The sequence below is a fragment of the Dicentrarchus labrax genome, unplaced genomic scaffold (genome assembly GCF_905237075.1).
Source record: "Dicentrarchus labrax unplaced genomic scaffold, dlabrax2021, whole genome shotgun sequence".
Lineage (NCBI taxonomy): Eukaryota > Metazoa > Chordata > Actinopteri > Moronidae > Dicentrarchus > Dicentrarchus labrax.
The window spans coordinates 22,708,510-22,729,426 of record NW_026136720.1 but is presented as its reverse complement, the minus strand read 5'-3'; the positions used below and the strand labels follow the sequence as shown (position 1 = coordinate 22,729,426).

The following is a 20,917-nucleotide window of genomic DNA, read 5'->3' as shown; positions in this document are numbered from 1 at the left end:
GCCTTGGAGTGATGCACTCAACAACAGCCACATGACACACACCAGTGTCAGCATAACATCATGTGGACAAATGACTGGGATCTCCTGACTTAGGCAAGACACACAAACCCTGTCAGGTTCTTTAGCGGCAAATTTAAAATAAGTTGAGGAATGCGTCGACAATGTAATCACACATTCTTCTAAGATTTAAAATCAACTCCTCTAGTGGATATCACAGTTTATTTCATTATTTGGGTCTTCTTGTGGATTAGCTCCAGCGTGTATTATTAAAGTCGGGGTTTGGTTTTTTCTCAGGACCCTGGCTGCATTTCTTACAGCCGTCAGACGACTAAATGTCAGAAATACCCTGATAATTCACATAGAAACATAAATTAGCTGGAAAGCTTTGTTTATTTTTCAATTGACTGAAAAAATGTTTTTGATCAACTTGTTTATAATGTAAGAAGTTTGTCAAGCAAATGTGCCAAACATGCAGCTTCAGCTTCTCAAATAAGAAGTTTCAGTGTTCTGTTTTATAGAGCTTTCAGTATTTAACAAGAATCAATTTGAAAGCGTCACCACTGGCTCTTGGAATTTGTGATGTGTACTTTTCACCTTTTTGACCTTTGCAGGGTGATTCTTCTCATGCCGTGTTGGAGTGCTGTCAGTATTTACTGTACTCTTTCTGAGAAAAGTGAGGTGCTATGAAAATCTTTTTCTCCGTATTTGCCGATTAGAATCAACCAGAACCAGATGGGCAGGGGCTGACCATTGAGAATCTGCAGAAGAAGATCAGGAGGCTGGAGTATGACTTGGAGAAGAGAACAGAAATGAAAAATGTCAAAGATGATCATGGAAAGGTTTGGACATCAATTCAGTCAACATCAGACATTATATCACAGCTCTTTTACTGTATAATTATTGTTATCAGCATTGTTGTCGTTCGTCGCATGTTCACTTGATGTACGCCTTGTTTGTCTGACAGAATAGAGATGAAATTGTGCGTTGGGAGGAGGGAAAGAAATGGCAGGCCAGGATGGAAAAGGTGAAGAATTCACTGAAGGAGAAGGAACGAGAGAATGAATCACTGTCAAAACAGCTCAGCACTCTTAAAGACCTCTATGCCAGGTCAGTGTGCACCTCATACTGAACGGTTTACAAAGCATTCTTTGATCTTGATATTTTTATTCTTTGCTTTTTGTGCACATGACAGGATTACTTACTGCTTAAAGCTGCATTAGGCAAATGACAGCTAGAGGGACTGAAGGTGTGATTCTGGAATGTAGTGTAATGAAATCATCTGAATGATCATTATAAATAAAGCTGCGTGTAAGGATTACTTTCTATATTATATATACAGATTGGAGCAAGAGAGGAGTGCAATGCAGCAAAAGCTGAAGGCTCGAGGAGTCACTGCTGATCAGGTGATGGGAGTGCGATCCACTGAAATGGAGAGGGAGATGGAGGAGCTGAAGAAGAAGAACTTAGACCTGGAGAGACAGATCTTCACCATAAAGTAACTCGCAGTCTTTCCTATTGTTCAAAATGCCCCAATTTTTGTTACGTGTTTTGGTTTATTTTAAAGATCTTGTGCATGATGATTCAGTATATTTGTGCATTGTGTTATCATATTTTCCATTGCAATATATACATAACCTAAAAACACACTGATGAACAGGAGGTCCAGGAGTTTAATAACAAAACGAATTGACAAAAAAGTTGCAAAACATGGCTTCACAAAATATAAATTCAACTTCTTCTATTTATACAGAGTCTAAATTTAGAAAGAACTAAGACTTTTTAGGTGTTACTGTTGCATTTAGCGAATTATAACCTTGAGGCTACACTGAAAGCCCTACAGAATAATCCAAATAACTGGATATGGCTCCAATCTGAGTTTTGACAACAGAGGTTTTGACCATTGAAGTAAAATGTCATTAACCTCTGCATGAACTTCTTGAACTTGCAGACAGCACCAGGCTTTACCCCGTGATGACGCCATGGAGAATCTGAGCCTGAGGAACCGCTACCTGGAGGAGAGACTCCATTCCTTAGAGAGCCAGATATCAAAAGAGCCTCTATCAAGACCCTCTGTAAGTACTCAACATTGAGAACATGATGACTGTAATAAATGTCAGAAATACCCTGATAATTCACATAGAAACATATATTAGCTGGAAAGCTTTGTTTATTTTTCAATTGACTGAAAAAATGTTTTTGATCAACTAGTTTATAATGTAAGAAGTTTGTCAAGCAAATGTGCCAAACATGCAGCTTCAGCTTCTCAAATAAGAACTTTCAGAGTTTCTGTTTTATAGAGCTTTCAGTATTTAACAAGAATCCATTTTAAAGCGTCACCACTGGCTCTTGGAATTTGTGATGTGTATTTTTCACCTTTTTGCCATTTTATAGGCTTTATCAATTAATTGCAAAAACAATCTTGGTTAATTAACATTAATTAACATTAAAAATTTAAAGTTTCTCTCTTATACCGAACCTTGTTAAGCAATCGTAAAACACACTTCATTTAAAGTCGACAAAAACAAAATAAAACTCATCAAACCATTTTATCAATCAGCTCTGGTGTCGAACCATCTAACAGAGTTAGGTGTGAAAATATTCGGCCTCTAAATAAACCCTTAATTCACTGCTGTTTGATGTGAAAATAAACGGGCTCTACAGCTGTTTTTCTCGTCTTCTTAGTGTGTGTACTGCGCCGCTCAACGTCTGTCACTGAGCAGTTCCCATTCTTCAAAGGTAGGCCATTAAATTAGCTAATAAATTAAAAATCACCCTATATATCACCCCCCCCCAAAAAAAAAAACCCCCAAAAAAACAGCAATGGGTATATTTGTCCAATCACCCTACCCTAGTACTAAGTAAATCATTTTTTCCTCTCTCTGTGACATGTCCCTGTTTTACTGCCAAATATGTTTTCCTTTTATCTCTCTGTTCATCATTCTTTACTATCTTTTTTTATTTATCTCCTTCTCCTCTGGATTTATTATGATTTATTACCTGTGAAGGGAAAAAGGTCCCCCTCCCGTGCTTGGAGAGGGATTTGTTCTGTAACTTTTGATGTTGAGGATGGGCCACGCGAAGGGAATGCAGCACTTCGTCCTGTTAACTCCTACAGCCGCTCTGTTAGCCAAACCCCAGCTGACCAACAGAGGGAACCCAACCCAAGCCAGATCAAGAGAAAAACTCAAACCAGCTTTGTGGGAGCAGGGGATGTTCGCAATAAACGGGACCAATCAAGTCCTGATGTTGCACAAAACGCAGCAGCAGGCAAAACAGATGTGACCAGAGAAGATGATGTTTCAGAAAATGAGACAGAAACAGAAGCAGATGTTTTAGAAAGTACACAAGACATCCCAGTTGGTTCTGAAGTTCATGTGGGCGAAGAAAAGGAAGAATCACAGACCACAAAAGGAAGTGAGCCAGGTGATCTGTCAGAAAGACCAGGATCAGACATGTCATCCCCTGAGCCAGCCACGGGAGCAACAGGCAGGCGGCTGAGTGAAACAGTGAATAAACAGGGTACTGGGGAACTAGCTGATCAAGATACAGATGATGATGAATTGGGAATCAAGAAGGAAATGCCAGAAGAGGCTGAGACTACAAAGGAGTCAACAGAGGAAGATAATCCAGGAAAGTTGTGCTTAGCAGAACCAGATGTGGACTCCATACGGTGCAAATACCCAGAGAGGTTTATCAGTAAAAAAAAGGATGAGCGTGTACGAAAACGAGAAAGCAGATCTCTTAGCTATCTGAAGGTACTTCAGGCTTCTTTAATCACCCAGGTGAAGTGGTAGTACTGTGCGATAGATGTAGTAGAGCAAACCCAAGGCAGTAAAAGTGATTAGTAAGTTTGTTTGTTATTGTGTAGGTGTTTTTCTCCTCTGCATTGTCCGTTATGGACTAAAGGTTCCTGTGGTTGTGTTTGGGTAGAGACTGTTTCATTTCAAATTAAGCTGTTGTTCTACACTCCCTTAGAGCTTTTGCTTTTCCTTCACAGCAGTGTTATATACCCATCATGCCTTTGAATTAATTTCCTGTGGGTGATTTTGTGTCTTTGACTTGCTGCAGACTTCAGGACGAGGCACTGGCACTCCCTCACAGAGAGATCAGGACCTCCAAAAAGAAAACCTCAAGCTGGCCTCTGAGAACCTGGAGCTGCGCTTTCAGTTGGAGCAGACCAACAAAGACTTACCAAGACTCAAGGTACGCGTAAACTAAACTGACAAGTAGTTGTTATGTGCTATGCCATTGTTATAATAGTGCTGATATTCCGGGAATATGCTTATTTACTTTCTTGCCAAGACACAGTACAGCAAATGAAGGTGGGTCCCAATCATCAGTTTTGGTGCACATAAAAAAGAACGTTATAAAGTTTTAATTAGTGAAGCTTCAGAGGGGTTGGTTGTTATAGTTTATGATCTTTCAACAGAGCTTGGCTAGCTGTTTTCCAGTGTTTCTTGTCTTTGTGCTAAACTAAGGTAATCGGCTACAAGCTGAAGCTTCATATTTAGACATGAGTGGGATCAATCCTCTCATCTAACTCTTGGCATGAAAGCGAAGAGTATTTCCCAAAAACCTGTCAGTGAAAGCTGGATTTTTCTTCCTCTTTATTGATGCCATTTTTATCTTAAGTAAATTGTGTATCTTCTTAAGCTGCAATGTAAATACCATCTTTATTTCAGTGTCATAACTGTACAAACAATTCAATAAAATAGTGTATAACCCCTACCACACATTAACTAGTAACTGTAAGATCTGTAAGATAGGATAATATTGATTTAGGTAGGAGCAAATGTAAGATGTATGTGAGATTTCATCCAATTTCTCTTTGTTGTTTTACAGAATCAAGTTGCAGACCTGAAGGAAATGTGCAGCGTGCTGAAAAAGGAAAAGGCAGAGGTGGAGAAAAAGCTGGCACAGCTACGTGGAGTATGTTAACCTAAAGTCAGCTATGCATATCTATTCACAAGTCTTTTTCCCAAAACACAAAACACAGAAATTACAAGAAGTATAACTATATGTTTCTATATATGAGGTAAACAAAACATCTAATGGGAAAAAATAGCAAAAAACTGAATCTGACTGCAGCAAGTCCACAGATGTGCTCCTTGGAAATTTAATGGAAATGTAGCTCACCTGGTAGAGCATGCACCCCCATGTATAAAGGCTCCTTTAAGTGTCCTTACCATAACCAACTTCAATTCCTGTCGCTCTTCAGCTGCTACTATCTAATAAAGCAATAGAAAGCACGAAAAGAAATTGAATTCACCAAACTCTTGTTCTAGTAGATCATGATAATGAATGTGTTCCTCTTCAGGCTGGCCACAGCGGTAAAACAGTACCTGAACTTGAGAAGACCATTGGGTTGATGAAGAGGGTGGTGGAGAGGGTGCAGAGGGAAAATGAGACGCTAAAGAAATCCAGTGCACCTACAAATCAAGAAAAGGTTGCTGCCTTGGAGCAAGAAAACGTAAAACTAAAGGTCGTTGACCACATTGTCATATACATTCTGTCGAACAAGTTTAAGTTACAAGTTTAAGGCTGTTACTACAGCTGACATTAACTGATTGGTTTTTTTTTTATCTAGGCTGACTATGAGAAACTGAAGAGTCAAAGTGAAGCTGAGCTGACTTCCAAACTTGAATCTAAAACTAAAGGACTGGAGAAAATAGTCATGGAAAATGAACGTCTACGCAAGGAGAACAAAAGGGTAACAACATATCTTTGTCCACAATAAAACTGAAATGTTCAAAAGCACTTTCTGAAGACAGACATTGTAATAAAAATTGGTATTTAGTCACTAGATTCAGAGAACACTTTCAAGATTTTGATTCTGTATTCTAAAGGCTTTTCCTTTTTTACCTGGATGTCTCTTAAAATAACACCTTCTGAACACGTTTTCATCTCTGTTCTCCCACCTGCTTATGCATGTTTCATATTGTGACAGGAAATTGAAGCTGCAGAGAGGCTGAGAGTGACCAAGACGAGTCTGGAGGTGACGAATGAGAAGCTCGAGGCAGAGCTGGAAGAAACCAAGCACAGACTGCGGGCAGCTCTATCCAGACCCATCACAGAACGAGCGGACAGTAAGGCCTGGAAGGCATCTGTGGTGACGAGGTCAGCAAATTGTTGTTTTTTCAGATCCGTTAGGGTCTTATTTTAGTGGATTTAAAGTTTAAAAGCTTTCTGAGCTTCAATGGATGGGTGTACCATAGGTTAAATCAGTATGAACCTACAGTAGAAAGAAATTCAGGACAGGCACGAAGAACCCAGTCTCCATTACCTCCTTGCTACTCAGGCTTTCACAGGTGGCTGAATTCAAAACCTTTACCACATGTAGTAGCTCCAGGGTACAAGTACAGTGTACAGAGTGTGAGCCAGTGGCTGTTTAACTTCCATCCGCAGAATGTTTGAGAACAAGATGAATGAGCTTGAGAAAGAGCTCTCCCAGAAGACCTCCAATCTCACTGAGCTCAAACAGCAGCTGAAGGAGGTCAAAGAGCGGGAGGAGAGAGCTCAGATAAATGTTCGGCAACTTGAAGATCAGGTACTGAAACAGATTTTTACACTTTGATTTTAAAGGTATAATTATGGTATGTAACTATTTATGTTACATTTTGTCCGGTTTTTACAAGTGTCAGTGCTCTAACAGTAACGACTAATGGGTTTATAAGTGCTTTGTTCAATCATGTCATTTCAAGAGGGTTACCCACATCTGTCAAACTCCACAACCCCAGTTTGTCACACAGGCTTTCTTTTCAAATTTAAAGCCTCCAAGTCCACGCTGAGATAACCCTGATTATCCAACTGAAGTCAATCTACTAGTCATAGGAGTCCATTGACCTTGACGAGTAAAATTGGTGGTTAAAAGGAAATATTTTACTTTAAAGTCTGGCATTTCCATTGTATAGCTGGTCTTACTGTACAGCTTGTGTTTGTGACAGAAGAGTAGTCAATATAAAATGTGCTGTATAAATGTATTTAAATTGTAATTATGGGTTTGTCATTTCTTAGGTTGACATGTTGAAAAGATTTCCTACCGCTGCAAAGACAGGAGGAGGACTAACCAAGGAGCTGCAGTCAATGAGGTTTGTCAAACTGTGTGCACTGTCAGTACTTAATAGAGATAATACAGTAATATAATCAGGCCCTCCAGGATTTGGCAGGGATTGTTGTGGCCATTTAACAGCAGCTTTTCTCAAAAATTGCAACGCATGTGGCGATGTTTAAAGGCCATTTTTTGTAATGAAATTGCGGGAGCAAGTTAAAATAGTTGCTGTTATTATTATTTGTATAATTCATTAAAAATCAGAAGCAGCTTGTTCCAGTGAGAACAAAATCACACTGTGTGCATAGGGTATCCATATATATCACAATATGGCAAAGAAATGCACAAACACACACAGTATAATCAAGTAGATTTTAAATGCAGGGTTTTATACATATGCAGTACATAACATACACTGTTATGTATTGCATTAAGCAAAGCGTTAAAATACATAAAATATGTGTTAAAATACCGTAGTGGTTCTGTCAGCTGTATATTGCAGTTTGCTTCATTCGTCTTCAGTTTAGACGTCATCACAATATAATTCCACTGAGATGAAAAATAACAATATTGATTTATTGCCAAGCCAATCATAATATACTGCATGACCTCAAGGAGAAATTTACCTTGAATGCTCTGTAAGTCACAATGATTGGAAGTGTTTATCAAGCAACAGTCTGATTCAAATTAGTGTAAGCAAAACTACAAGGTTTATCAATGCTTAGATGGTGGACAGCAATACCTCCCATCCTGATCTTGTATGTTTACCTTCAGATTGGTGAACACTGAGCTGCAGAGGGAGAACACAGAGCTGAAACAAAAGCTGAACGAGTACAGTGAGCGTTATGGTGAGACATCTTCTAAACTAGGTAAGACTTCCAAACACACTACTGTTTCTTTAATGAACTAAGCTGCATGATTTATTTGGCTTTTGTAGTAGTGTTTTTATATTTTAGTTTTTTTAATTTTGTTATCAAGTAAAAAAAGAAGCATGCCAAGTCCAAGCAAAGCATGCCACATACTTATGATTGTAACCTGACACTGAAGAGCCATGATTTTCTATTTTATTTTAATTTTAATATCAAAATATGCGACGTGTTTTTGTGTATACGTAATTGAGTCTCAGTCTAATTAACCAGACTACTCAGCTTAATATACGAGATGTAAACTGTCACCTCAGTCGTCTCTCTCGTTGTATTCTCAGACTACGGGAAGCTCAAAAACCTTCTGCACGCAGCCGAAACGGAGAAAACTAGACTTCAAACTGAGGTTAAAAAGCTGAAGAAAGAACTGGAGAGCTTCGACCCGACATTTTTTGAAGAGATTGAAGATTTGAAATATAATTACAATTTAGAGGTCAAGAAGAACATTCTGCTGGAGGAACAGCTCAAGAAGGTGTGCGATCAGTTTGGTGTAAAGGTTGAACTGCCAAGCTCGTCCATCAGTTAGCTCAGGGTTACTGTGCCTTTTAATGAAGCCAGGACTGTTAAAACTACACCTGAATGTCATTCTATGCTTGTCGGTCCTTAAAAGTGGACATTATTGTCTCTATTACCTCTGCAGGTACATTCCTATTTAGATCTGTGGGGCTGGGTATCAACGTTCAATACAATGTTGGTAGTGAGTAGTGAAAACTGTCTGATCGGCAGAGATGCTACGACGGGGAATTTCAGGGCCAATAGTCAATAATTATGTTTGTTGTGGCTGGTGAAGACAGTAGTTATTTATGGACTGACGTTTATTTTTCTAAAATGACAGTGATTTTTAGAGAGCCTTTATCCACCCTAGAATGTAAGATTAATTTATTACAAACTTGTTTATAGGAGGTTTATTATTTTTTATATGTACACTAATATCAGACTGTATCCTTGTTTACTTATTTTTTGCCATTTATTCTTTGATAGTTCCTGATTTCAATCAGAATGTTGCCAATTCTCAAGCAAATAGCTTTACTTTGCTAGAAAATGTCTCTTTACAGGAACTAAGAGTAAAGTTGACCGTCTGTCAGTGAACTGATGTAACTCTTACTTTCTTCCATAAGGCAGCTGTTTATTGTTCATACTAAACCCTGGCTTTGGTGATGTAACTCATTATGTTGCATATTTATTTCTTTATATTTGTACATTTCTGACACACTGTGCTTCTATGTATTTGTCAATAAAGCAGCTTTCATATTAATCAAGCTTTTCGGATTCATTAAGTTTTATAGAAAAGAATTTCACACTTGTCTTCCTTCAGCTGTAACATACAGTATTTACAGTAGTTTAATCTTTTAACAACTTCAGTTGGTCATTTTTACACATTTCTGCAAAGCAATGTCTCCAGGCTGTAATACACTCTGTACTCATCTGGAATTACTGCTGAACACATCTGGCAGCTATCACCAAAGTGCTAAATCCTTACAGCGTCACAGCAGCAGCTTAAAAAAACAAAAGGAATGTTTGTGGTTCTCTGGCTGTTTACGAGTCAAACTGGATGTCCTTCAGTCGGCTGATATGGTGTCCATTTAGTCTGGAGAAGGATGTGAACAAGTCCTTGCTGTTGTTGTATTCATTAACCGTCCCATCAACATGAACGACCACCGACCTGTCACCCAGGGAGGTTTCCCCGTCTGGCCACTTCAGTCCCAGGTGATGACGATGGACCTATGGACATAATAGTAATATCATAATAGTAATTTCATGCGTTTAATACTGTAAAGTTTGGAATTCAAAAAACATTTTTAATTTAAATAATATTAAGAAAACTATTTTCCAAGTAAGAAGTCTGTCTATGGATTGCTGTACTGTATGTCAAACAAACACTCACTTGTGTAACTAATAGTTTTTTTATTTAATCAGTCATCAAGTAGAATTTGCACACTGTGTGTTAACTTTTCTTACCTTAAAGAGTGTGCCGTTGTTGCAGTGCCAGACAATTCCCTCAACCCGGCCCTCTGGACTTTCCTGGAACCAGGAGCACAGCCGCTGGAAGTCCACTGGTGGAGGGTTACTGATTTGAATGCTCCCGTGTGACACCAGGCAGTGGACAGGCTGCTTCTTACTCCCCAATCCTGTTAGGACAATAAAACTTTGTTACAAATAAACAGTTTTTATTATTTATTATGGTAATTATATATTTTAGTATCCTTTTTTCCCTAATATGTCCTGATAAGTTTTGATTTAATTGTGCACATGGATGCAATACACATTGCTGATGACTGCATTATTCTGTTATCATTGTCGACCAGTGGCAGTAACATGCAAAGAAACGTAGCAATGTACCAACAAAGGTAGGGAAGAGGAAAACTGCTAGCTTCTTTGTGAAATGTTTGTGAGGAAGGAAATGCATTTGACACACAATGTGTTTTGTTCATATGTTTATAAAAACAACTCTTCAGAGCACCTCTGATTATTGTCTCAGAAAAATATAGATATGATGAATACTGTCAACAGGAGAAAATAAACTAGATTAAAAAAAACAACATAACCATTTTTAAGCAACTTGTATTGTTGAAATTGACAAACATAAGGTTGTGTTAACTATTTGCTGCCCAGACACAACTTCAAATGATCATTGAAAGGAAAAATGCAATCTCACATTACCATAAGGGTTTCCGTTGACGTTGGTTCCAATGAGCTCCAGTGTTTGCTCCAGGAGGTCGGCCAACGGGACCGCTGCAATTTCTAGCCCGTCCTCATTGTCGGCGCTGGGCCTGAGAACGAGAGCCGCCCGGACTTCATAATCCACCACAGAGGAGTGCCAGCAGTACTGCTTGTTGTCCTTCTCCACTGGAACCCAGCCTGAACATTCACGGGAACCAAATCACCATTTCTGCAGGCAGCATCATGCACACTGACAGAAAAAGCATTTCCACCATCTTCTACATCAGAAATGTAACTGGTTGACTTCCTGAATGGAATCCAGGGACGCAGGTCTCATTATTTCATCTATGTGTACCAAACTTGAGACATCTTTGAGATAATTTCAAAGCAAATTCAACATAAGCCAGTGCTGGGATTTGTTGTAATTTTACTGTCTGTACTATCTTGTGTACTCTGTATCTCTGCATAAACACACACAGTTATGAGCTCCCTCATACATGTAACTGTATTTGTGTTGATACTCTGATACTCAGACTGCAAACTGAGAGCTTCTCGTAACATTTTCTCTATCTGTTTATTCTGTTCTGGGCTGCAGGGTGAGGTCTTTGTCTTTTACGAACATTACACACAACTATTATCTTTAATGGTGTTGCTGTTTGGGATGTTTATGTCCCGCGCTGGTACACCATAATGACCACTTTAGATGTGGTCTACCATGAAGCAGATGGGGCCTGCAGCGGCACATATGCAGTAAAGGCTCTGTGAAGCAACTACCTGCTGGCCACGTCTAAATGATTTAAAAGATTATTTTAGGATTTATTTTACTTGAAGATTAATGGTTTCACTTTGGCACCTGGAATGTGTCCATGCTCATCGGGCACTGGGTGGCCATTGTGGTGTTTGACTCTGTGGGCTGGGATCCACGTCTCTGGCACCGTCTTAAAATCTTCCTCTACGTTCCACGTGAAACCTAAGAGAGAACAGTGACACTGGTCCAACCTCCCAGTAGAAATAAAGCAACTGTTCCCCAACATTCGTATTTACATGTACTTAATTAACTGAAGCTAAGATACCTTTACAGGTCCTGTGAGAATGCTGATACTTTTTGAACCTCTTCTCTGCCTGTTTGTTGGGTTTCCTGTCGAGTCGAGCCCAGAGGTAAGGTTGCCCTGCAGAAAAAAAATAAACCACCATATTTCCAATATAAAGCAGAAAAGGCAGCAACTCCTCACATCTGTCGAGTTTGAAATAGTATCTTTGGTGTATTTTTACATGATAAAAGATGTAGCATACTGGGGCCACGGATACCCACCTTTATAAACTGCAACATAACAGCAAGTGCCATCCAGTTTTTCTGTGGCGAGCGCGCAATCAACGTTGGCTTCCAGAGCGATGGGGTTCACGTTTTCTGTGGCAGCAACCTGAAACACCTGGAGAGACACACAGATGGTTCACTATTATAGACTTAAGAGAAACAAAAAACAACAAAAAATACATTGCCATTGTTATTCATATATCCATTCATCTTAACATTAGTGAAAAATATATTAAAGAGGCACGAAAATGCACAATATTTACAGATAAACCGTCCTCATATTGTACATTATTATATAGTAGTGGGGATGTTTCATAACTTTTACCCTGTGGCAACTAATGGCACTACACTGACACATCAGACATTTTACAAGGATACACAGTAATTTAATTGTCAGTTTACAACACAGGGTTGTGTAATTAAATTCAGGTTGTACTTCCCTTCATGTTACTCTTAAAACAAAATACATACATACATATTATTAATAAGTCAAAAAATATGTATTGGCTGGTGATTATTATTATTTTCAGTGATTATTTTGATCAATTAGTCAGTCAAGAGAATCTTTTGAAACGCTTTTGATAATTGTATTAATTGTATGTTAATTATTAATATTTGCTGCTTCCAGCTTTTCAAATGTGAGGATTTGCTGCTTTTAAACTTTTTATTATTTATTGTTTTTACTGTTGAAATTCAGTTTCACAAATACAATCATTCAAACACATCTGCCCATGCTGTGTACACTGCATATACTGTGTGTACTGCCTTATCCACCAAACCACAACATGCCAAGAAAGCTGCATGTAAATAAACATTTCAGCATCCTTTGCACTACTGTCTGTTTACAACTGTTAGTACACAGTAGTTTATGTCCATCTCATCAACAACGCTGTGTGCCAGAGTCCTCACTTATTTTCACATTTTAGCACCTTACTGTTAACCTGCTTTATATCCGTGCCACTGTGTCTATTTGGGATTTTGGATATATTTTTATTCATCTTTTATATTTGGTACAACAACTGCAGCAGCAGCAGCACAATCCCCCTCAGAGACAGAGAACAATGAGCCACAGCTTCATGACGGCCGAGAGAAAAATGCGTCACCGTTGAAGCCATCAGCGGCAGGATAGAAAGGACCCACATACTCTGAGTTACAGTGCAGCTGGTCGTTACTGCTCGCCGCCATCATCATCATCATCATCAGTCTGCTGTGTCTGCAGCTGCACTCACCTGACAGTCTCGTTTTCTAGACTGTTCTTCCTTCACCTCCGTCACAAAGACACACACTATCTTCTGCTGAACTGAGCCCAGACGGCGCATTTTTGTATATATTTATGTTTTCTGTCCAACGTTATCGCCGAGCAGAGCAGTAAACAGCGCTGACGGTGTTTCAGCCATGGAGGTTTCAGCGTGGATGTGGATGGCTCCTCACGTGACCGTCTCCTTCTTCTTCTTCTGTGTGTTTTTTTTTTTGTCGGTTGGGAAACAATGAATGGCTCATTAGCGCCACTGTGCTGTGTGGATGGATTTATTAACTCAACTCAAGACAAATGCAGTAATCATGTCCAACACAGCAGGAGAACTGGCCTATATTAACACAGAATGCTTAACTTAACTTTTAAATATTATTGAAATATTAATGTAATTGTACAGTGAAATTATTGACTGACTACTGAGCTTCCTTTTTAAAACATCTTGTTAAAAACTCACATTTTTTAGGATTTCACTGATATTTGGACAAAGCTGTATTTTGGACAGTAAAGAGTTACATATTAAAATGTAAATTTATATTCATCACAACAGTCCCATGTGTTGTGCGTTGATGTTCTCTTTATTGCAGTCTGCTCAAGTCCGTGGCAAAAGAGTAGCTAAACAAAAAATAAAATGTATTTTTTTAAATCCATTCAACATTTAAAAACTCATTACAGAAACGATTTTCAATGTAATCAAATGCTTTATATGGTGTTTTCTAATGGTACTAATCAAGTAGGCTAATTATAATTAACCAATGATAAAAAAAAAACAGTGAATTGTACTGCTGACAAACCTCAGTCTTCAAAATAATAAACAAGATATTTAGGAGGCATATGATCATGCAACTGAATAACTGATGCTATTTTAATCTCCTCAGTAAGTAAGGAGAAAATGCTGTTATCAGGTAACACTGCAGTTGTAATTCATTCAATCCACTTTAGAAAAAAATCCACATATAAATCGTAAAGCTACTCTGACGAGTTTGTCTTCATGTCTGGATTCACACACAGCGTGATATCACTGGAGTACTTCCTGTCTAATTCTTCTTCTTCATCATCTTCATGTTGACAGTGCAGGTCCATCTCACTGTCAGTGTGCTTCCACATCTCTGTCTCTATGTCGTCCTTCTGCTGCCCCTGAGGCCAAAAGGTGAAAATATTCCTTTTCCAAAAGGAGAGGGGGAAAAAATCATATTAGAAACACAATACACATGGATAAGCATATTCAATTCATTAGAAATTAGGTCCTAAGATCATTCTCTCTGGTATCCGTTTGTAAACTGCCTCTTGCAACAGCTACATAATAAAAGTTGTACACATGGAGTAAGTATGAGTATGAAGCTTGTGTATTAAGAACTAAACATAGCAGTGCTTGAGTTGCTTCTAGTCAGTCACAATTGATGACAATAAAGCTCTACAGAGACAGAAGAGCCATTCATGGTTTCAAACTATCTCTCTCCTCCAAGATGAAATCAAATTATAATTCTTTTTATTCATTATTATACATGTTTTTTTCCAAGGAGAAATATGCTTCTGTGGTTTAAGCAATGCAGGACATCTGACAGTATGACTCACAGTTTGTAATACCACACAACGCCTGCTGCTGTTAGGAGCAGAAGGATGATGCCAAAAATGATGAGTGCTGTTGGTACGTCTGGAAAATAAACAAAAGAATTAGGAATGATTACCACAATTTCTTTATATTATGTTGCTACATGCAACCAATTCAAATCCAAATTGAATTCATCAACAAAATTCAACAAATTCATCCATGTTATCCTGTATTTAATTGTGTGATTTCTTCTCCATTGGGCACAAATGATACCAATGATACACATAAAACTACTAAAAATAACATGAAAAAATATATTTACATGTGGCAAAACTTGTTATTATGATAGTTGGTTGCTGACCATAGTAATTCCACCACCTACCACAATCTATCTTGATCAATATTTATTATAGTCTAAAACCTTATTAAGACTTTCTATTGGTATTTTGTGTTTTGTTTAGTTTTAGTGTGTTTTTACATGAATTGGTAATGGCCTCAATCCAATTCAGACATAGTAGGCTATTTAAATCAAACTTTTAAAGGTTTACACTCACTTTTTTGTGAATATATTTCAGCTTTTGTGGTGTTTTTCTGCCCCCTAGTGGCTAAGATTTGATTAATGCAGCTTTAAGGCATATATTTTAATTCTGGTAAAACAGGAAAATGTACTTTTTGTTAATACAGTTACTTTTCGAGAGTTGCAGAAAATTTGAACAATATCACATTGGATTATAAGCAACTATGATTTTGATAAACATAAAATCACCCATATGTGTCACTCAAATTGATCACTACTTGTCAAAAAATAATAAAAAGGCTACTTAGAATTGATAATTTTGCCCCATTTTTGGAAAACAGGAAAATCTAAAAATAAAGAAGAAGACAGGGGCCTACCTCCTAGAGGCGGTTTTACGGGGCTCACCGATGTTGGCATCACTAACTCAGAGGAAACAGGGAAATTAGAGACATGAGCAGAAGTAGAAAAGGCATAACTGATGACGGTGGGCTTTGAGGTGATCCGGTGAGAAAGAGAAGTAGGATGGGTGGAGAAAGTCTTAGGAGCTGTGAAGGTGGAGGAAATCCTGGTTGACTGTGTTCTCTTGACTAGGACAGAAGAAGTTGAAATGAAAGATGTCTTCTCAGGGACTTTTGTTGTTGTTGGCTGTGTTGAAGGTGGAGCCTTGGTTGTTGATTTGAGCAGAGGTGTGGCAGGCGTTGAGGTTCGGGTCAGTGTTGTCCGAGTGGTCGAGAATATTGAGCTTTGTGGGCTGGTTGTTGATCTGTTTGGAGTTCCTTCTAAATCTGCAAGTGGTGAGTAAAACAGGTTAATATTTATTCATTTAGAGGATGCTCAGAATACACCTTGGTACATTTTTATATAAATTATTGAGTATTACAATTGTAGAGTGTACAAGGGAATGCACAGTATACATTCAATTAATGAATTAATAAATTGTACCTGAGGCATTGAAGCAGAAGACACCAAACGGTTTTGTTGCACTTGCATGCCATGTCACCACTCCAATTTTGCCCATTCCGCATTTTACATCAGATGTAAGTCGTGGAATAATTGCAATCTTTTCAGCTGTCCAGCCAAATCTGTTAAAATAGTAAATAGTGCTGATAATAAGATTAATGGATAAAAAATTGGTTCACCTTAGTTTGTAATGAGTGTGTAGACCATTACTTTACAGGTCTTGTGAAGTATTACTGCATGTGTGAAAAACGCACAAAAGCTTTTGTGGCTTTAGAGGGAGCTGCACAAAATTTTATCAACTGCCTCAAGTATGTAGCCTTATGACTAACAGCTGGAGGCTAGGTTAGTCATTACTAGCATAACACACCCAAATCTCCAACTGAACTGTTGAGGGTCAAGTTGCATTGTGGGTAATAATAGGCATCAGGTTTTTACTAGGGAGGAAAACGCATTGGATAAAAATACAATCGTCAAGGAGCGGAGAGAACAGCAACCAAGCTGCAATCTCCATGGCTGGCAAATGAAGCCAACACGGATATAACAAAAATTGCAGTTCCTTGAACGGCCACTTGAGTCTGGCTGCAGAATGGGCAAAGTCAAGGATTGCCAAGATTGCAACAGCCACACCGGCTCTTCAGAAAAGTTCAAATCAGAAATCGGCTGGTATTGGTGGGCCTGATATGATGCACAGGGTTCAATAACAACAAATCAACATAAGCATAATTGATTAATATTGGACATTTTTTACCATTTAAAACCTGTCAGCAGAAACAGACACTGCACAACAGGTATCCTACCCCACCAGAACAGTCACCACATGCTTTCAGCCTACTTGCATGTCTCCAGTCCATGCTGCAATGCTCGTTCCATCTGGGCTCTGGTCGCCATGGTGACGTTCAGAAATAGGCAGGCATCTCTGGCAGCAGTGAAGTTGAAGGTGTATTCTTCTCCTTCAATAAGCAGAAACACTCCAGCAGCCCTTTGACTCTGAGGCACTGCTGACATTTTGTAAAAATACACACTTCAAAAAGCATTCAGCCCCATCAGCACGTTGCGAGCTGATCAAGAGTTCTGCTACTAACAAACATATTCATTCTGGACTAAATATGAAACTTACCATTACATCTGTCAAAGTTACAGTTTATAAAAGAGTTACTGTCCTTTTAAAAACCCTATTATTTGTGTTAAATATTTCAGTTAGATCACTTTAACCTACATTATACACTGTACTATATACTGAAACTTCTCTGGGTACAAAAACAACAACAAAACATAATATTTCCACTTTTAACTCATTACAATATTGGATGATTTGATGTATTCTTGACGCTTATATCTGACTACTATTAGAATTAATTTGGATGGTCACATGAAAAGCAAAAAAGGGTGCAGAAGTTAGAGCCAGAGAGTCCTGAAAATATTCCTTTCACCGTCTTCGGGAAACATCTGAAAACTGTTTTTCAATGTTATAGCCAACATTCATGACTTCAAATGTACTTACAAAATAAACAATTGTAAATAGAATAAATGTTCCTGTATTTGGTCTAAATGGTGCACCTACGTCAGAAACAAACAGCTTACCTTTAATAAGACTGGAATCAGAGACCAACAAAAAAGCTGCAAAGGACAAAAGTAAGAACTGAGTAAAAAACCCAAATCTTGCCATGTTTTCTAAAATACATACACTGAAGTGGTTGAAAGTGAAGAACCAAATAAAGCAGACGCAAAGGGAACAAATGTGATATAGATGGGATGAGGAAACAGGAAACAGAGGTCAAATCTGCTTGATGCCCCTTTATGAGATAACACAGAGCATAGGACAACATATAGGAGAAAGACCTTGACAATAACTCTGTTTGATCCAGATGTTGGATGGTTTACCAAATCACAGATATATGTCACATACAGTATATTTAACACAGAGCTATTTTATAAATTGAGGATTTCCAGGAAATATTAAAGAAGGAAGGCAGGTCACGTTCTTCAAACTGGTGCTTTCTCTGCCAAATATGGATAAAGCAATATGTTTGAAAAAGGTTTTTTTTTTGTTAAAGTTTGTCAGTGGTTTGTATTTTTTCCGCTTTGTCAGCATTTATCTTCCAGAGGTGTGTTTACTCTGACAGGCTGGTCGGAAAGGGAACTTCCAGACACAATGTGGGATTGTCCCTGCTTGTGTCTTTTCTTTTTTCTGTTTGTATTTCTATTCGCTTGTACTCTTCTACCATTAGTCAACAGCTCTTCTGTTCTAACATTTTCTGATGCACCACATTAATTTATAGGGGTCCTACAGAGCCCAATGCTATAGGTTTAATACTACTACTACTACTACTACTACAAAAATTACTATTGCTACTTCTACTACTACTACTACAACTAACAACAACAGTTTATTTATTATTAATAATAATTTCCCTGAACATTTTTTTTTTTATTTGACTTTACCCATATTCCCAATGTGTGTATGCGCTATGTATGAACAAATTCACCCATCCTGTGTAAAAAGTAGCCACTGTCAGCTTTTTCAGAGTAGAAACGTGTTCATCAGTTCATGTTTATGAAGCAATTCTTATAAAATTAGGACAGCCATGAAATGTGAAGGTGTTAAAGAGGGCCAGAAGTCTCTGGGGCCCCAATATAACAGTAGGGTTAAAGGGACACTGACATTTTGCAATGTTTTGCATTTCACAAAAGTAATTCATGTGTTCCTTCCTGTGTAGTAGACAGCTGATGATTACAGCAAACAATCTGTCTTGCTTAGCTCAGGTTACAGTGAAATGAGTCATGTTTTGACTCATTCAGCTCATTTAGTATGCAGAATGAGCAAGCCTCCAGTAGCAACAGGGCAACATGGGCAATTGCTCCAGCGCTCCACTGACCACAGGATTATTCATTGGAATCTGATACATTTTTATTTTGTCATATCTTGGGGCTTTTGGCCTTTATTTGTCTGATTACTTTTAATTCTAAAATAAATTAACAGGTAATAGATTGAAGCTCTATATAAAGGGAAAGGGTCTGAAGGAGTTTCCTCTGCCTATACATCATGTTGAAACCCCGCCTTAGAGGGGACGCCTTTAGTTTTAAATCAATAGTTTGACATGATATTTGTTTTCTTGACCAAAGTCAGGCTAGAAGATCGATACCACTTTCATATCTGCTGGCTAAATATGAAGCTACTGTCAGCAACCAGTTAGCTTAGCTTAGTATAAAGACTGGAAACAGCTAATGGGGCTCTATCCAACAGAAAGTAGCTCCACCTACTGTGCCAGTACCTCAAAAGCTCACAGATATAGTCTTACCTCGTTTGTTTAATGAACAAAATTTGAGGTTTCAGAGGGACTTTTATGAAAGGGTTCTATACAATTTTTACAACTTAATTATTCACGTATTGATTAACTTTTGAAGCATTTGTAGCATAAGATAAGCAATATTAAATATTAACAATATTACAAGCTTTTCTAATCTCTTTAACCCAGCATTTGGAAACCTGAACATGGGAGTGATAGAAGCCTGTGAGCATGAAGAGTGATCCCTTCTGTTGGTCCAATGTATTTACACACACCTGCTGACAGTTTTAATGTACAGTGGTGCAGAAGGCGAGAGAGTTCAACACGTCTTACTTTCATGACTCTGTGAATATTGCGTGAATAATGGAGCTTCCTGCCTGCCTCAGGCTGCCGCATGGATGACTGGATGGCTGGGCTGTAAGGGATACAGTGCTGTAGCACAGATAGGAGCCGGAGGAAAAGCTAATTGGTCATACTTCTCTGGACAGGGAGAGTGTAATTCTTCATCCAATGGAAATAAAAGCATAATTCAGTGATTAAAATGTGACAATTTCCTTCATGCAGCATTTTTTCTGAGGGCACAGATCCAAAGCTTGTTACAGACTCTTTTTTTTCTCAGAATTGTCGAATAATATACAGTTTCTACAGTAAACGTCTTTTTCTGTTTCTTTTAGTCATACTGTATATGGAAATCTTTAGGAATTACTTGATTCATACTTGCATTCATATTTACTCAGTACAGCAGTCTCATCTCTGTCTGTCTCTGAGCAGCTCAACCACAGCAGTTGGGGCTCAAGTGCCTTGCTCGTTGGCACCTAAACAGTGGCATGAGGGATGAGCAAGCACCCTGCCGGTCTGGGAGGCCAGACTAGGGGGGTAAGCGCAAAAGAGCTGTTTGTACGGAAGGTCATGGAGGCCATATATGTTTCCTTGTGATTATGGAAAAACAAATGAATTATTTGAAGAAAACTAAAATATGAAATATGATGTTTGTTGTTGCTTTTAAAAGCAACCCATATGAGGTGCTCTTGTCGATGGGACAATGTCATTTGTCAGTGCCTTTTAAAATCTTTGAATATGACCGTTACAAACTTCATATGATCTTCTAACTCTGTGGTTAGATTTGGTTAGGCTTAGGCCCAAAAACCACTTAGCTACGTTTATGGAAAGACTGATGATGATGAAAAGTGGTCCTCCATGCCAAAGTGAAGCAACTAAATAATAACACCTTTGGCTTTCTGTACTTTTCAGTAGCAATTCCTATTTTGTCTTTAAGGGAACAGCAACAAACATTTTCCAGAGTCTCAGTAACCACTAGCCCTGCCCCGGCCCTCTCATGTTACTTTATGAATAATAAATGATGCTCATTTGGTGATAGGATCCACCCAGTGAACTCGACGAG

General features: G+C 38.4%; 3 protein-coding genes across 9 annotated transcripts in view; 1 reads left to right on the top strand and 2 right to left on the bottom strand.

Moving 5' to 3' along the window:
• Positions 1–9,226, top strand: part of cep290 (centrosomal protein 290) — a 33,809-nt gene extending 24,583 nt beyond the window's left edge. For 3 of the 6 annotated variants that reach the window (XM_051381166.1, XM_051381165.1, XM_051381169.1), the window contains 15 exons: positions 717–839; positions 965–1,107; positions 1,340–1,495; positions 1,949–2,072; positions 2,683–2,736; positions 3,006–3,755; positions 4,069–4,203; positions 4,843–4,929; positions 5,318–5,482; positions 5,588–5,710; positions 5,948–6,117; positions 6,406–6,547; positions 7,015–7,088; positions 7,823–7,917; positions 8,253–9,226. In XM_051381166.1, the coding sequence (XP_051237126.1) occupies positions 717–839; positions 965–1,107; positions 1,340–1,495; positions 1,949–2,072; positions 2,683–2,736; positions 3,006–3,755; positions 4,069–4,203; positions 4,843–4,929; positions 5,318–5,482; positions 5,588–5,710; positions 5,948–6,117; positions 6,406–6,547; positions 7,015–7,088; positions 7,823–7,917; positions 8,253–8,497 (2,586 nt within the window). In that variant the 3' untranslated portion in view covers positions 8,498–9,226. The remainder of the gene's footprint in view (positions 1–716; positions 840–964; positions 1,108–1,339; positions 1,496–1,948; positions 2,073–2,682; positions 2,737–3,005; positions 3,756–4,068; positions 4,204–4,842; positions 4,930–5,317; positions 5,483–5,587; positions 5,711–5,947; positions 6,118–6,405; positions 6,548–7,014; positions 7,089–7,822; positions 7,918–8,252) is intronic. The other 3 variants (XM_051381168.1, XM_051381170.1, XM_051381167.1) reach the window with 2 other exon arrangements.
• A 6-nt stretch (positions 9,227–9,232) lies between these two features.
• On the bottom strand, positions 9,233–13,388 carry cunh12orf29 (chromosome unknown C12orf29 homolog). The gene is made up of 7 exons (XM_051381175.1): positions 13,177–13,388; positions 11,945–12,062; positions 11,706–11,801; positions 11,486–11,602; positions 10,633–10,830; positions 9,931–10,100; positions 9,233–9,693 (listed from the first exon to the last, which is right to left on the bottom strand). The coding sequence occupies exons 1-7, from the start codon at positions 13,264–13,266 to the stop codon at positions 9,508–9,510; spliced, it is 975 nt and encodes a 324-aa protein (XP_051237135.1). The 5' UTR covers positions 13,267–13,388; the 3' UTR covers positions 9,233–9,507.
• A 370-nt stretch (positions 13,389–13,758) lies between these two features.
• On the bottom strand, positions 13,759–17,944 carry lyve1b (lymphatic vessel endothelial hyaluronic receptor 1b). Of its 2 annotated transcripts, none has more exons than XM_051382931.1 (6): positions 17,810–17,944; positions 17,061–17,223; positions 16,211–16,350; positions 15,646–16,053; positions 14,775–14,853; positions 13,759–14,361 (listed from the first exon to the last, which is right to left on the bottom strand). In XM_051382931.1, the coding sequence occupies exons 1-6, from the start codon at positions 17,892–17,894 to the stop codon at positions 14,169–14,171; spliced, it is 1,068 nt and encodes a 355-aa protein (XP_051238891.1). In that variant the 5' UTR covers positions 17,895–17,944; the 3' UTR covers positions 13,759–14,168. The 2 variants fall into 2 exon arrangements, with proteins under 2 accessions (XP_051238891.1, XP_051238890.1); XM_051382930.1 differs by having other exon boundaries at positions 17,061–17,226; positions 17,810–17,940.
• Between the last annotated feature and the right edge of the window lie 2,973 nt (positions 17,945–20,917).